Here is a 16,168-nt window from a genome sequence, read left to right as displayed (position 1 = left end):
TTGCTATTTGTTATACGTTGAATCTGAAGGTATTACTATTATCATTACTATTATTACCCCATGGACGATTGTTGTGTTCTATTTGTCATACACACCTTTAAGCGGTTGTTTTATATTAGTTGTTGGCTTTATTTATTACTTGCCCGTGGTATTTGCTATGAACAATAGTCAAACACACAACTATTTATAATCAATCTTTGTTTCGTGTTCAACGTACCCGGTGATCGACAGGCGCGCGTGCACGATGCAAAGCGCGCGGTGTGTTGACGTCACTCGCGCGAGACGGCAGTGCTGCTGTACCTGTGTGCGCGCTTAGTTTATTTTTCTGCTTTGTGTCGTTCGTCCGAATTTTTTTTCCTGGAGCCTTTTTTTCATTCACAGGTGGGATGTAAACAGATGGCTTTTTCGCTTCTGTGTGCGGTGTCATAATTTCTAGTTCGACTTTTGTCTTGACTTATCGCATGTTGATGTTCGTTTCCTGTTTGACCACATCTTATTTTAGAGTCATTTACACTCAACTTTCAGTATAGTTCATCACTTTTATATTTTAACTACATGAACATGGTTATATAAATCTGCACTGCGGTCTGATAATCGTACTGTACTTCTAAATACTGATTTTATATGTACATATACCTTCTGTTAGTCTGCAACTATAAGATGCAGGTTATGTCAAGAGTAATAAAAGCTTTTATTAGTAATGAATTATGATTATTTTCAATCTTGTACAGCATTATCTAAAAGTGTAGGCCTATGTATGAAAAAATACTAACATATTTTTGTTTCCTTGTCACACAGTTGATTTAAGATGACCTTGCAGTGGACTGCGGTTGCATCGTTCTTGTATGTGGAGATTGGTGTCCTCCTCATCTTTTGCCTGCCTTTCATCTCCGCTCAAAGGTAAAACGTTCCCTTGTTATCCATGATTTCACTGTTGTCCGCTTGCTTCTTACTGACGTCCATGTTTGCAGATGGCAAAGTGTTTTCAAGTGGAGCATCTGGAACCATCTTTCCCAGTTTTGGAACAAGGGCTTTCTCACCATGATAATAATCCTCATCGTTCTCTTCCTCGGTATGTCATATTCTTGATTTATTTACTGCCATGTCTTAAAGGAATAGTTCACCCCAAAAAATAAAAACAGCTGAGAATGTAGCAATCTAAGAAGTAGCGGCATTTGTATCTTCATCAGATTTGGAGAAATGTACATCTCTTGCTCAGCAATAGATGCTCTGCAGTGAATGGGTGCCGTCAGAATGAGAGTCCAAACATCTGATTAAAAACATCACAGTAATCCACACCACTCCAGTTCATCAGATCACAACATGTTGTAATATGAATAGCTGTGTGTTTGTAAGACGTTTTAACTTTAAACCATAACGTCTACTCAAAATACAAAGCCATAATAACGCTTAATGATAATGCTTTTCCAGCAAACGTATTTGTATAGAGTGATTTTGGGTTGTAAACAGTGTTTGATCTGTGCAGATTCCTCTCCTGATTCAGATCAGATGACTTGTTCATTAATTTCTTCCAAACACACAGCTTTTGGCTTTTTAAGACATTAACTGATGAACTGGAGTGCTGTGGATTATTGTGATGTTGCTTGTTTTCATCAGCTGTTTGGACTCTCGTTCTGACGGCACCCATTCACTACAGAGATCCATTGGTGAGCAAGTGATGCAATGCTACATTTCTCCACATCTGATGCAGAAACAAACTCATTTACATCTTGGATGGCCCGAGAATGAGCTGTGTTGTGTTGTAACCTGCTGCAGACGCCCTGCGGGAGGTGAAGAAGTACTCGACGGCTGACCAGAGCAAAGATACCAAGCTTCTCCCCAACATGTTAGACCACATGCACATGAAGCTCTTCCGAGCTCAGAGGAACCTCTACATCTCTGGTTTCTCGCTCTTCCTGTGGCTGTACGCATTAATCGACCTGAATGACATCGCCCACTGTCAGTGTGTCTGGTGATATTGACCTCTGGTGCTGTTTTCTCACAGTGTCATGAGGAGGGTCATCACTCTGATTAACCAGCTGGCCACGGCTGTGAACACCAGCGCCGCTCTGCAGACTCAGGCTGACAGCGCCAACAAAGCTGCCAAGAAATACATGGAGGACAATGAGATGCTCAAACAGGTTAAAAGCCTTAAAAAGCTGCAATCCCATGAAACCTGCACCACATTTCACACACAAAAAAACTGATATATAGAAATAACTATTTTCCATTAGGAATTTGACTGTGATTAAAAATGTATTTCAATGAAACCTGCACCACATTTCATCCCAAAATCAAGGGATAGATTTATAGAAATAATATTTTCAATCAAGAATGTTATTTTCATGAATATAATACAAAAAAGTTTTTATTTTCTGGCCTAAGATAACTATGTTTTTCTTATGACTTCAGGGTGAAATAAGAAAATATGATTAAGGTCAATGAAAATAATCCAAAATCAAAATATAGAATTAACAAATTATATTTTCGATATTTTCATGCATTTAATTTTCATGAAAATAATTCAAAAGTTATGAATTTATTCATTTTATATATATATATATATATATATATATATATAATAGATTTTGGGGTGAAAAATGACCTGGATATATACTTTTTACAGCTGTCACAGCTCAATAATTATCAAGTTATAAATATGATAAACATGGATGAAGAGGAAAAAAATATTTTATCGTCATAAAAATAATGCAAACTTTTTACTTCAATAAAACCAGCACCAAATTTCAACCACAACAGTCAAAAGACAAACATAAAGAAAAACATTTTCAATTAAGAATTTAATTATCATGAAAATAACATTTATTTTATGTATTTTCTTTTGAATTTCAGGTAAAATATGACTTGAAAATGATCAATAACTATCAAGTTATTCAAGTTATAATCTTGGATGAGGAGGACTAAAACGATTTGTAGCGCTTGAGAGACTGGTGTCCTTAAAGACCATTTAATAATAGAAGTACAAATGACTGTCTTCCTCAGGCACTTACAGAAGATAAAGGAGAAGGAGGGAAGACTGCAGCTCCAGAAGAGAACAGACTCCTGAAGAAAGAGGTGCAGAGACTGACGGAGGATCTGAAGAGCAGCACTGATGGTAAAACTCATTCTACTTCACACTGCAGTCAATCACTGACCTGGAGTAGAGGAGCTCTACAAGTTACAGCTGTTTGTTTCTCTGCAGCTCTGAAAAAGACTAAGTCAGATTTGGATGCCATGAAGAAACAAACTGAAGGACTGACCAAAGAATACGACCGTCTCCTACAAGAGCACCAGGAGCTTCAGGTAACACACACACACACACACACACACACACATCGAAATTCTAACTAAACATATGATACTATACAAGTGCTTAGACACAAGCTGTTATCATTGAATAAAACTAAAACCCGAAAAACATTTAAAAATGTAAAAATGCATTTCAGTTAGAAGAAAATTAACTGAAATAAAATATAAAAACAAACTTCGAAAATAAATAAAATTTAACATTCGTATAACAAAAGCAAACTTTCTTTTAAAGTTGAAGTACTAAATTTAAAAAAAGTAAACTATGTAGACATTTTTAGCAAAAAAAAAAAAAAAAAAATTATATATATATAAATTTAAATAAAATAAATGTATAATATAATATATTAATTATATTTATATTTATATATATATATATATATATATATATATATATATATATATATATATATATATATATATATATATATATATATATATATATATATAATTTTCTTTTTAATAAAAAGTTGAAATAAAATGAAAATGGAAAGTATAACTTTCTTATAAAAATAAGCTAAAGTACTAAAAGAACTAACACTTAAAATCTATAGACATTTGATTAAATAAAAAAACATACAAAGATTTCTTTAAATTATTTATAAAATCTACCATACATAAAAAAATACTGACGAATACTGTTTGTAAATAAAGTAAATTCTAAATTAAATTAAAATATATAACTTGTACTATCAATGCTATTTAACATTATTGTGCATCATGACAAAAAATTGTAAAAGAGGTTATTTGTTACAGATAATAAGTAAGGAATATGATGTGACCAAAAACAACTTTTTTTTGTCTTGTTTTGTCTCGTTTTTTTAGAATCAGATGGAAAGTGGACACAAAAAAGACAACTAGCGAAGTGGACGCATTGGAAACCTGTACGTTAATGCATAATGATGACGGTCATGCTCAGTTCCTCTCACACACACTCACCTGGGAGCACCACATACAAACTGTTAGGAGTTCTCTACGGTCCTTTCATGACATCACATCCTGTCAGGTTTCCTGCTCACCACACATTTGAAGAAACCGTTTTCCCAGTTTCCTGGTTTGATGTTGAAGCGGTGCAGTGCTGTATTTTGAGATTGCTGCAGAATGTGGCTGTCTGAAACCCAACACTCATTGATGTTTACAGGAAACTGCATGCAATTTAGTCCAAAAGCCTTCGTGACTGATGTTTGCATGTTGCATTGAAATACCTCGTGTTGCTTTCCTTCTCCTCTGCTAGATTCTCTGCTTTATTTGGTTTAAAAGTGCATCTTATCAAACCAGGTTAGTCGAGCAACATCCAGAAACATGCAAACACCAGTCAATAGTCGTACGATTAAAATACATTTCCACAGCAATATTTTCATTCATATTTTCCAAAGACGACATAATGGGAGCCTATATAAGATCACATACATTACAGGCTGCGTTAGTCATTTGATCAACTTTAATTAAGAAGCAAAACCGTTTACACATGAACAACAGGTAAGAGTTAAACATCACAATGAGACAGTCAAACAGTCTGTTAGCGAGCGGCTAGTGTGTTTGTTCTCGATCTGGAGAGGTAGGTCAAGTACACCTGAGTTCAAACGCTGTTAGTTGTCAAACAAATGCTGAAATGTGAAATTCAACCGAATTCACAGTCCAATAGAGATCGTTTCTTACATTTGAGGTAGATGGTTTTGTGCTATTGATGCTTAACATTATTGAATCTTACAAAACATGTCCAGGACATATTGCACCCCAAAATCAAATTATGTTTTGGATAAAGAAAATTAAAGTATTAAGATTGTTTTTTGTTTTTTTTGTGCATTTTTATTATAATTTAAAAACGTTTCATTACAATTATGCACATTTTGATGGAAGCATGTTTCTGGCATGGGATAAACATCAAAGGTAATTGTGACTTTTATCTTACAATTCAGACTTTTTTCTCAGAATTGCAAGAAATAAACTCACCGTTGTGAGAAAAGAGTCACAATTGTGAGATAAAAAATCACGGTCATCTTTAAAAAAAAAAAAAAAAAAATGTTAGTCTGTTTATATTTTGTAATTGATTTTTATATCTCCTCTTACATTTTATATTCACATCCCACAATGCATTTTTTTTTGCTTCTCAGAATTGTGAGATATAAATGGCCTTCAGTTCTTAAGACTGCAAGGCCGAAAAATGTCCAGATGCACTACACTGATGACAGTTGTTCATTTTCTTTATGCAAAATATAGCTTGCCTTTTTTTTTTTTTTTTTTTGATTGTAGGGTTAAATCCGACCTGGACTTGTTTTGGTGAGATTTTCTCCGTTATTGGTGAGGGGCTGGGTATTTTATCTAATTGTTTGCCTATTCTAGTCACAAAATTACAATTAAAACTATTTAAATTTAGACTATCTAGATTAAAATACTGTGAAAATTATCCTGCACTGTAAGAAAAACAAAAAACGATGCTAAATCAGATTTTTTTGTGGTAAGATTATAATTCCCTCCCATTTACTGAGAATTAGCCGTCACCCGCCCTGTGGGTGCTGAAAACCATGCTGTCAGTTCATGCATCTATGATGCACAGGGCTTCCACACTCACTTCCTCTCCCTCAGACGCAGAAAAATCAGGGAGAAAACTGAACATGTCATTGCTATGCAAGATGGGATGTCTGGCTGATTCCCTAAGGATTGAAAATGAAATGCAATGTCTTATAAAGGGGATTGTTTATGCATTTGTTGTATTGGGATCTTCCTGTTAAATGTGGTTCGAATATGCTATTTTATTAATCTTATGTTCTTCTAATGGGAGAAAAAATGACCTGCCTAAGTGCCTCGTTTACATTTTGCTGTGATTGTATAAGCCATTTTCACGATTAAAGCGAAAAACGCTGCTCATTGTAGTTCTTTCTCGAAATGTAGTAAATCATTTATTTTTAAAAGAACCTATCTAATCTTTCACATCAATGCATTTTTTTTTACACATCAGGATATTCACTTTAAAGTATACAAAAAAACATATCAGCAAATAAAATTATATACTGCCTAACGTTAAAGCAAGTAATAAATGCCACTCATCTTATCTGCTTTACAAGTCACAAAGAAAAATGCTTATTTAACTGGTGAACTTCAGTTCATTATATACAAATATATAAAAGAACATTATTTGCGAATCTGAGGAACAATTGTTTGAACGACCTGAGAATAGACCATGTTGACTTTGCTTTCTTGCACTTTTTGTGTTTTGTTTTTTTGGCACAGGAATGCACCCGTTCACACGTAACAACACACACACACACACAAGGACATCGCACAACATCGATCATGAAGATGATGACTTGCATACCACGGCATCACACACCTGTTTGCACGGTTCCTTAAATAGAAGGTGACACTGAAAAGCACAACAGTGACGCAAATTCGAGATTTCCAACAGCTTAGTCAACCTATACCCTGCTTAACAAGGCCTAATTATATTAAGCACAGTGTCGTGGTCAACTGTTTCAGGCATCTATCTGTGTGTATGACAGAAGAGAGAGATGCAACAGACGTGATCATGAACCCACGAGGTATAATCATGGTAATCTTATAGGGCCTGTGCACGACGATGGCTGAAATGAAAGGAAATCCAATGCTTAATTGCCTCTATTTAGGGCGTCAGATGCTTCTAAAAGCATCTTTACGTTAAATCCCAACAAGTTAGGGAGTTTGAAAGACATTCTTCTTCTTCTTTTGTTCCCCAAAACATCATGTACATTCAAGAAATACTTCTACTTTATCAAAAACAACTTATTTGACATCATTTACATGAGTCCGATTGAAGGTGAGACATCACGGCCCTGTTGCTCCCTGTGCAGGCGTGCATGCATGTGCACAAACGTCACAAACGCGTCTCCCGTTCCGGGTCGTAATCTGCAGTCCGCGGGCATTGATCCGAGTTACAGCTGTTGTTTTCTTCTTTCCTGAGGGCCTGCAGTTCGCCGGCCGTGGCCCCTGTGCCTCCGTTTGTGAGCGTCATGTGCTCTTGCCTCCGAACGTGCCGTCGTAACACCACCAGTCCCAGGATGCACAGCAAGAAGGAAGCGGTCCGTAAACCCAGCGTCAGGCCCAGATATGCTATCCTGAAAATACAGGATAATCAACTGAACATAATTACAAGCCTATATATTACACAGGTCTTATGAAAGTTCTTAAATTGGAGCAGAATGTCTTTAATTCATAAACTCATGGCATGTTGCATGCATTGCAGAAAATTAAATCATCTCAGTATTTATGCATTCCAATACCAAATATAATTAAATCAAGATGTTAACTTGAGATGCATATAAAATAATGTCTTCAGAAATTGTAACCAATTAAGTGAGTTAATGCTTAATACAAGAACAAATATCTGTCAGTGGAATATGAAAACATCCCTTTGTATTGGGTTGATTTAAATTTTTTTTGTAGTCCAGTTTTGTTCTTTTTTTAATCTAAACCTACTTCACTTTGATTAATTTCTTAAAAGATTTATTATCTTAAAGCTGCGGTAGGTAACTTTTGACGCTCTAGCGGTTAATAAACAGAACTGCTTGCGTCTTGCGGAAGAACATCGTAGCCGGAACTACTTCTCTCTGTTTATGTCTATGAAGAATCACAAAGGTACTGGGTTACTCCGCCGCGGTACCCCCGAAGCAATCTAAAATAGTCCGAATATAAACACTTATTATAGGTGTACCCTATTGATCCTAGTGACAAAGCCAGAGGAGCTTGATTTTTTCACAGATTATCTGTCTCATATTCTACTGTCAGGACATAATGACAGGTTTAACAAATATGTAAAAAATATATTTTTACAAAGTAACCTACTGCAGCTTTAAATCACTTTGCTTCTCAAGTGATCCTAATGTAAGAATCATTAGACATTTGCAATGAAAACCGATAAAAATCCTGAGAAAAAAAAATATCACTCTTTTTGCAATGTGATAAGAAGGTACATAACCCCCCCCCCCCCCCCCATATTCTAGCACATCTATTCAAGCTTCAAGCCACTTCTTGTTTCTTACAGTGAATTAAAAAAGTAATGGAGAGCTGTTGAAAGTTGTATTTTGTGCTCCCTAGACATTTACATTTAGAGAACATATTTACATAATTGCATTCCCTTCCATTTATTCCTTTCATTTTCTTTACTTATTCTTAAAAAGGGGTTATTTTTACTTTGATCAAATCTGCAGAAACACTGATAAACAGAATCTAACGTACGGAAGAATTTCAGTTTGTAACATTGTCCTTGTTACAAATGACTATAGTAATAACAATAAATGATGCATAGCTGCGTGCAATAACCCTAAACCAAACCATAATGCCAATACAGTAAGAATTTTAAATACATTTTTATTCTGTAATTAAATGTGCAAATGCACTTTAAAAAGGACATTGTAACTGATTTTCATATTACAGCATTACACTATACAAGATGTTTACATGCAAACATCTTTCTGAATTAATCCAACCCGATGAAGGGAATGTTGCAATGCAATTTGCATATTCCTTTATACATGCATTACATGTATTGTGCACAAAAAAAAGAAAGCTGACATACGTCAAGAGTGTTTTTTTTAGCAAATATTTAGTTAACATTCAATCCAATATTTCTAAGACGTGAGCTGCAAATAAATGCACATTTGTAAGATGTAAAATGCATGTAAACGTACACATCACGTGCAAAGTATTTCTGAATCCAGTTGTGAAAATGATTGAATTCAGGTGTTTACATGTTTAATTTTTCCACTGAACAGATTTTCTCAGGTCTACATCAGAGATTTATTTCAAATCAAGCTCATTTGAATCGATGGAGATGATTACATGATGGATTTTCAGTCTGATTGAGACATGCATTTTTATTTATTTTGAAAACCTGTATTTTTGCATAAGCTAAAATAAGTGAGTTGTATTTTTTTTACAGTGCACTGCAAATCTGTAAGTCAAGTGTGGTGAAGAGCAGAGTACCTGTAGGCAGTGGTGTTGTAGATTCGACAGGCTCCTCTCCCTCCACATTTCTTCTGACCCCATTTCAGACAGGTGGTGTCTATGATGGCTCCGAAGTATATAGGAGCTGGGATTCCAGCTGAGGAAGACAAAAAACACCACACCATCCACTACTGCTTTAAAACTAATCAGCATTACCACTGACTCCAAAATGATTGAGCAGAGACGTCAACCGCAGCAAAAACCAGAGCGTCTCTCACCTAGAGTGCGTGTCGTCAGTGTGTGAAAACCCAAAGCTAAAGACTTCAGCTGAGGTCTGATGCACCTGTGGATGAAACCAGAGAAAGAGGGGATTATTTCCTTTTAGAATAATAATAAGAAAACATGTTTGACAGATGTACCGATTACAAGAAATAGGACATACCAGTAGTTTAAGATTCCATGTAGCAAAAATTGTATGTATATATAATTAATTGTTTTTATTTATTTATATAATATTTTCATTGTAATTAATAATAATGATAGATTAAATAATTGCATAAATTGCATATTGACCATTGATTGAATAATTGCATAAAGTGATGTATTGTGAAAAATTAGGCAATGATACTATGCTTATTTACATTTTCATATGTGGCAAAAAAAAAAGTGTATATATATATATATATATATATATATATATATATATATATATATATATATATATATATAAAATACTTTTTATGCATTAAATAAAGTGCAATGATTACTGTATTTATGAAAATAAATAGAAAAATAGGGCTGATTTTTGATTTTTCATATGAAGGCATTTGCAAATCATTCATAAAATACTGCAAAAAGTTAGACTACAATACTATGTTATTTCGTATTTTTACATGCCAGCAAGAAAAAAGCAGGTATTATTATATTTTGTTGGAAAAAACAATTTTAATCTTTTTTTAATCTTATTTTTTTTTTTATAAAATAATATGCATTGATGAATTGTACACAAGACCAGAAACATTTATTATGATTTTTTTTTTTTTTTTTTTTTTTGCATATTAACCTAACCTCTTTTATGAAACTACCAAAAATTGCTAACACTAGACAACCTCACATCAGCAATATGTGGTTTTCTTGATCCACTGTATTTGAATAAAGAAATGTAAAATACTGTTGGTAATTTATACTATTAAACAAGAAAAAAGCTGCAAAAATCATTCTAGTTTGTTAAAATAAAATCTTCAACAAAGTGTTGATGAATTGTGCATAAGAACAGACAATAAATAAAAATACAAATAAATTGCTTTTAATTTCTAACATGTTGAACAAAAGTGAACAGATCGATTTCTGTAGAATCAAGTCAAAAGACAATTTCACAGCAGCAATATGCAGATGACTTCATCCAAACTAATCACGTATTCTCTCAAAAGCTCATTCTCATGAATTTTTATTTCACCAAACAAAGCTGCTGCTAAAGCCCTGGTGCTAAAGCTTTTCCTTTCAAGACACAAGTCTGATTACTGAACGATCAGGAACTTGACACGACAGCTTTGACTAAGACTAAGACGAGGAATAATGAGGGGAAAATCACATTAGTGTCACCAACACATGCTGGAGGTTTTCATCTATTATCTGCTTGAACTGAAAGAGAGAAAAAAACCCACATAAAAACCTTTCTATTATCTGAAATGATAACAATTCGGCATGTAAACGAAACATTCACCTAAACAAGACTTCATATATGCAATATTTATTTCATAAATGGAATGCTACATTTCTCCAAATATGGTGAAGAAACAAACTCGTCTACATCCTGGAGGACCTGAGGGTGAGTGTGTTTCCCTTGCAACTCTCTGGTCCACCAGCAGTTCCTGATCAGTAAATCACGGTCAGATATTCACCTGATGAGCAGCATGTATCCTGGTGTTCCTCCCAGCGAGATGATAAAGGAAGTGATGACAGACAGAGCCAGGAAGTAGGGGAAGACTCGATGGCAGCTGTCTCTGTTGTTGCACTGGCCTGCACTGGCCGTATGATTCCCGACTGCTACACAGCTGCACTGCTCGAACACCTGAAACACACACACACAGCACATCAGACAACAATTAAAGCACATCTCATGCAGCAAAACATCTTTGTCCATTTTGGATTTATTTTTATTTTTTGTCTGATGAAGTATAGGTAATAGGGCATTTCATCTAAAAATGTAATTACAATTTTTATTCATGCAGTTCATTCCTTTAAGCAACAAAGAAAAATAGACAAATTCTTTAAGTGGAAATGAGTTACTCATCCTATGATTTATCAGAAATGACAACATGATGCACAAATCCTATGACTAATGATTCCCTAAAAAAAAAAAAAAAAATCTAATGAAATACATTTTGATGAAGTGTACTGTTCGAGTTATATATTTACCAAAAATATTTATTGTAATTATATTTATTATTTTTTTATTTTCTGCTTTTTCTATTGTGGAGTGCACTGCATTGATGCACTAAACAGGTAAATGTAAAACTGTACAATTGTTCAAAATGCAAAAAAACTATGAAAAATTGGTATTTATAAATTATTGGAATTGTTGATAAAAAAAATAGAAATAGTAAAATTAAAGCAATTTAGATGAAGTGTATTGCTCAAGTTATTTATTGACCAATTTTGTTGTAATATTTTAATTTTAAATTAGGCAAAATAATATTAATGCATTATTTTTCATATTTTCCTATGAATTTTACATGCAAAAGTAACGTAAAAATGTAAAACTGTTGTAAATGTTAAATGCACAGAAGTGTTATTTTAAAGAGATATTGTAGTTTTTATATCTAAAATCACACTGAAGTCTAACGTCAACAGAATCATATAACAAATAATAAAATCAAAGGTAGGTTTACACACACACACACACACACACACATATATATATAGAGAGAGAGAGAATTAGATGTTTATATTAAAGATGTTCTATTTCAGAGGTGGGTAGAGTACCCAAAAACTTTACTCAAGTAAAAGTAAAAGTAATTCTAGAAATATTTACTCAAGTAAAAGTAAAAGTACTAGTCTTGAATAGTTACTTGAGTAAGAGTAAAAGAGTATCGGATAAAAAATCTACTCAAGTAGTTAGTTACTAGTTACTTTGGGTCATATATACGGAGCCTTTTTTTATATAGATATATAGACAAAAATGTATGTAATGTATGTGTGTGTGTGTATAAATGTATATATTTCATCAGCCTTTAATCCAATTTATGTAATTTATTATAAAACCCTGTCTGTTTAATTAACAAATATAGGTGTCATGCCATAACATATTTTTAATACGACTGACTTTATTTTAAATGTGAATTTAACATTGAAAGTTAATGTGATATAAATATTGCTACTAATCTTTCATTGTTCAGAAAGAGAGCAAATAACATTTACATTATTAAACATAATTTTCACTGACAGTCTAGATTTCATTCACTCTCAGAAACTACCATTAAAATCACTGAAACTGTTAACACTGTGAAATCAATATCTTAATTATAGATTCGTACACACATCTGCACTTTGTTGTTTCTGACGAGAGAATTCGGCAGAAAGAGGTATTCAGTAAGTGAGCGAGTGAAGGAAGCACCGGCATTTCAGCGATGACTCATCGGAACACCTCTGATTGGCCATTGCATTCAAAAGCTCAACAGAACCGTGTGTGATTGGTTAATGCGCAGCGCTGTAAAAACGCATCTGTCTCTGGCTCAGCGCCAGCAAGCGATCACAGATCTGAATTTAGCAGCTGATGATAGGACTTGCTGAACGTACTCGCACTGGTGTGATTGTATTAAAATTAATAAAATCTTAATCGGCTATTCTTTGTCTTTTGGAAGCTGCATTCAACCTGTTATAAGCCACACACGTACAACAAACTAATGTCACAGTGGTATCGTGTACTGTAATCGAATGTAGCCCAAGTTATTACCTGTTAAACAGTAGACAGCACACGCGTTCATCTAATAAGGATCTCCATCGCAAGCAAATAATAGCCTTTGCAGATTAGCTTTCAATTCAGTGCAGTTCCATAGCCCCGTTTTCAACGCTGCTAATATTCTTAAACGTTACTCTGAGTGAACCGCTTCAGAGCTCAGCGCGTGCAGCATGGAACTGAACGACTCAATCAAACTGATTCATGAACCAATTCACTCGTTTGCCAATTGGTTTGATCAAAGCCTTTGAACAGAGTTGACTCAAAAGAATGAATCATTCGCGAATGGGCATCGCTCATTGTCCAGAGAAAAGTAGACGGCGTGTTTGGAATAAACTGAAGCATTTATTGCATTAAGATAAAGTAACGAGAGGGGCGTCGCCCACAGTAACGAAGTAAAAGTACAGATTTTTCCCAAAAAATGTACTCAAGTAAGAGTATAAAGTACCCATCTTTAAATATACTCCGAAAAGTATTAGTTACCCCGAAAAATTACTCAAGTAAATGTAACGAAGTAAATGTAACTCGTTACTACCCACCTCTGTTCTATTTATACTATAAAATTTGTCATAAAAAGGTGACAAAAAAGCTTAACAGCATCTAAAAAATATGCTTTCCACATGCTGAAAAAATAAGAGTCACAATGTGCTCTTTGGTTGACTTCACTCATCAGAAGTCTGAAATTACACCATTTCTTTGTTTAGCAACAGTCTGAAAGGAAGGTACAAAAGATGTATAACAAATAAAACGTATAACAAATGTATAACAAATGCTTGAGATGAAATGGACACACAGGATGGGAGGGAGGGAGGTAACACAGTCTGCAGAATAAAGTCACAGAGTATCGCAGCCGTTTAGATGGAATGGAAGACACAAGTGACGAGGTTTGCGCTCTCAAAGAGAGATGGGGAAGGAACCGTCTCAGAGAAGGTTGGAGAAGGCTTTGAGCTGAAAACAAACAGGTTGTGCACACCCTTCACAGAGTGCTGGGAAAACCCCAGTTCAAGGCAAATGAAACACAACACAATGTGGCTCGCATTCTTTGAAGGGAACAGGACAACAAACACACGCCATTGTTCCAGAATCACGCTCCTGGTTCAGAAGCCACGCTTACCGTGTCCAGTCCAGAGCCGTGGGACGTCCGGCATCCAGCCAGGCAGGGGGAGACGTAGGTGAGGCCGTTCTCACCGCACACGGGGTCCCAGTTTGTTTCGGGACACTGACAGTCTGTGTTGCAGGACGCTAAGAGAGAACTGTCCACTTTGTACAGACTTTCCTCCCTGTTAGTTAGACATAACAAGCATACTGTTACTTATCATGCAGATGAAGCACATCATATAATTCATAATTATTATGGTGCATTTATGAACAAATCTTTACTACTCTTCAGCATGTTCAAAACTAGGCATAAAAACCAAATTTTATATGCAATTTTAGTTTTTTTCCTCCTTTTTCTATTTCCTCCTTTTCTATTGTTAACTAGAACTGAAATCAAAATCATTACTGAAAATAAAAGCATCTTGTTACTTTAAATAAAAGAAACATTAATTGAAATTAAATAATGTAAAAAAAAAATGGCAACATTTTACAAAAAGGTCTCATCAGTGAATGCATTAACATAAATTAACAATGAACAATATCATTTTACAGCATTTATGAACCTTTGTTATTGTTAAGTTAATGAAAATATTCATTTTAGTTCACAGTACATTAACTAAATGATGATATTAACATTAATAAGATTAATAAATGCAGTAGTTTTATTCATTGTTAGTTCATTTTAACGTGTAAAGTGTAACCAAACTTTAACTCATTTTATTTCTGCTACTTACATTTCTAATTTTTAACTTGACGTACTAAAATAAACTTAAACTGAAAAACAACTATATTATATATTATAAAACTATATATACACAAACACAATAAAACTATGAAAACATAACTAAAAAATAATTACAACTATTAATAAAAATATAAAAATCTCTCAATCACTTTGATTTGATTTGCATTGATGGTGCCACTTTTTTTTTGTCAGATTATCTTTGTATAAGCATACATTTACGAATGTAATAAACATATATATATTTTTTCCAGCCTTAATATATTTTGATGAAGTTCACAGGCAAATGTAAAATATACAATTGTTGTAAAAGTAAAAAAAAAAAATTCATATAAACAAAAGAGATGCAAAGTATTTTCCTCTCCTTTATTATCCAAATGATTCTGCGATTCAGTTTATTCATGATGATATAGTTGCATTTTATTATTTGCATTTAGCATAGTTTGCTTGACCTCATTAGGCCGGCTGCATAATCTGCTCAGACTAGCCTTACAACTAAATCATTTTCACTAAGACATTTCTTTCAAACCATTTTCATAAAAATCTAGGATGGGCTAATTTGAGTCAGTAAAGTACGACCGATTACCCTTTGGCTATCTGCGAGTTGTTCAGGGGTGCGTTTCACAAAACCATAGTTGCTAGCTAAGTTAGTAACTTTGTGGGTTGCAATGCAATTTCCCATTGTCAACCAAGTAAGTTGCTAACAGGTTAGCACCCCAGACTAGTGGTTGTGTTTATGCTTCTGGCCCAGATCTGAGCAGAAGCACCACTGACCCTAGTCCAAACTGAAAGTCTCATCATACCCAGTGTATGACCTGGTGATGCCGGCCACGCTGGCATTCTCACATCCCATGGCGAAGAAGAAAAGCGACAGGAAGTAGCCCAGGAGAGACGTTCCCAGCGCAAACTTGGCTGCTCCCATGATGCTCAGCTTGAACTTCTTCATGATCACTCCCCCGGAGAACATTCCCAAAGCTACGGCTGGGATGTTGATCGCTCCTGAAAAAACAGACGGCATCAGGAAAACCTGGATCAAAGGAGCAGTGTCACAGGTTTGAAACAAAGTTACAGAGTAGGCCTATTTGTTTTCCCTCCGTCTGATTTTCAAACGCTAATGCCGTTTCCCAAAATGCACAAAAGTCTCC

At 34.5% G+C, this 16,168-nt stretch overlaps 2 protein-coding genes across 3 annotated transcripts in view; one reads left to right on the top strand and one right to left on the bottom strand.

The window, feature by feature from the left end:
- The first annotated feature begins 243 nt into the window (after window positions 1-243).
- On the top strand, window positions 244-6,170 carry LOC113047921 (B-cell receptor-associated protein 29-like). 2 transcript variants are annotated; one of them, XM_026209307.1, is made up of 8 exons: window positions 244-381; window positions 799-900; window positions 972-1,072; window positions 1,777-1,924; window positions 2,006-2,141; window positions 3,004-3,115; window positions 3,203-3,303; window positions 4,132-6,170. In XM_026209307.1, exons 2-8 carry the CDS (start codon window positions 809-811, stop codon window positions 4,165-4,167), a joined length of 726 nt encoding a protein of 241 aa, XP_026065092.1. In that variant the 5' UTR covers window positions 244-381; window positions 799-808; the 3' UTR covers window positions 4,168-6,170. The 2 variants fall into 2 exon arrangements, with proteins under 2 accessions (XP_026065092.1, XP_026065093.1); XM_026209308.1 differs by having other exon boundaries at window positions 246-388.
- Window positions 6,171-6,287: 117 nt separating this feature from the next.
- The window catches only part of LOC113047920 (solute carrier organic anion transporter family member 1C1-like), a 28,410-nt gene continuing 18,529 nt past the window's right edge, over window positions 6,288-16,168 (bottom strand). The window contains exons 10-15 of the mRNA XM_026209306.1: window positions 15,827-16,022; window positions 14,298-14,463; window positions 11,127-11,296; window positions 9,504-9,568; window positions 9,265-9,382; window positions 6,288-7,397 (exon numbers count right to left, since the gene is read on the bottom strand). Coding sequence (XP_026065091.1) covers window positions 7,157-7,397; window positions 9,265-9,382; window positions 9,504-9,568; window positions 11,127-11,296; window positions 14,298-14,463; window positions 15,827-16,022 — 956 coding nt within the window. The 3' untranslated portion in view covers window positions 6,288-7,156. The remainder of the gene's footprint in view (window positions 7,398-9,264; window positions 9,383-9,503; window positions 9,569-11,126; window positions 11,297-14,297; window positions 14,464-15,826; window positions 16,023-16,168) is intronic.

The sequence above is a fragment of the Carassius auratus genome, chromosome 29, assembly GCF_003368295.1.
Source record: "Carassius auratus strain Wakin chromosome 29, ASM336829v1, whole genome shotgun sequence".
Classification (NCBI taxonomy): domain Eukaryota; kingdom Metazoa; phylum Chordata; class Actinopteri; order Cypriniformes; family Cyprinidae; genus Carassius; species Carassius auratus.
The sequence above is the reverse complement of the archived record's forward strand: the minus strand, read 5'-3'. Positions and strand labels throughout refer to the sequence as shown.

What these genes read in the sequence shown, in the direction of transcription:
- LOC113047921 (XM_026209307.1), top strand. Translation starts at nt 809, where the DNA reads ATGACCTTGCAGTGGACTGCGGTTGCATCGTTCTTGTATGTGGAGATT. An exon ending in TTCTCGCTCTTCCTGTGGCT is followed by an intron (nt 1,925 to 2,005) that starts GTACGCATTAAT and finishes GTTTTCTCACAG; the next exon opens with TGTCATGAGGAGGGTCATCA. An exon ending in TCTGAAGAGCAGCACTGATG is followed by an intron (nt 3,116 to 3,202) that starts GTAAAACTCATT and finishes GTTTCTCTGCAG; the next exon opens with CTCTGAAAAAGACTAAGTCA.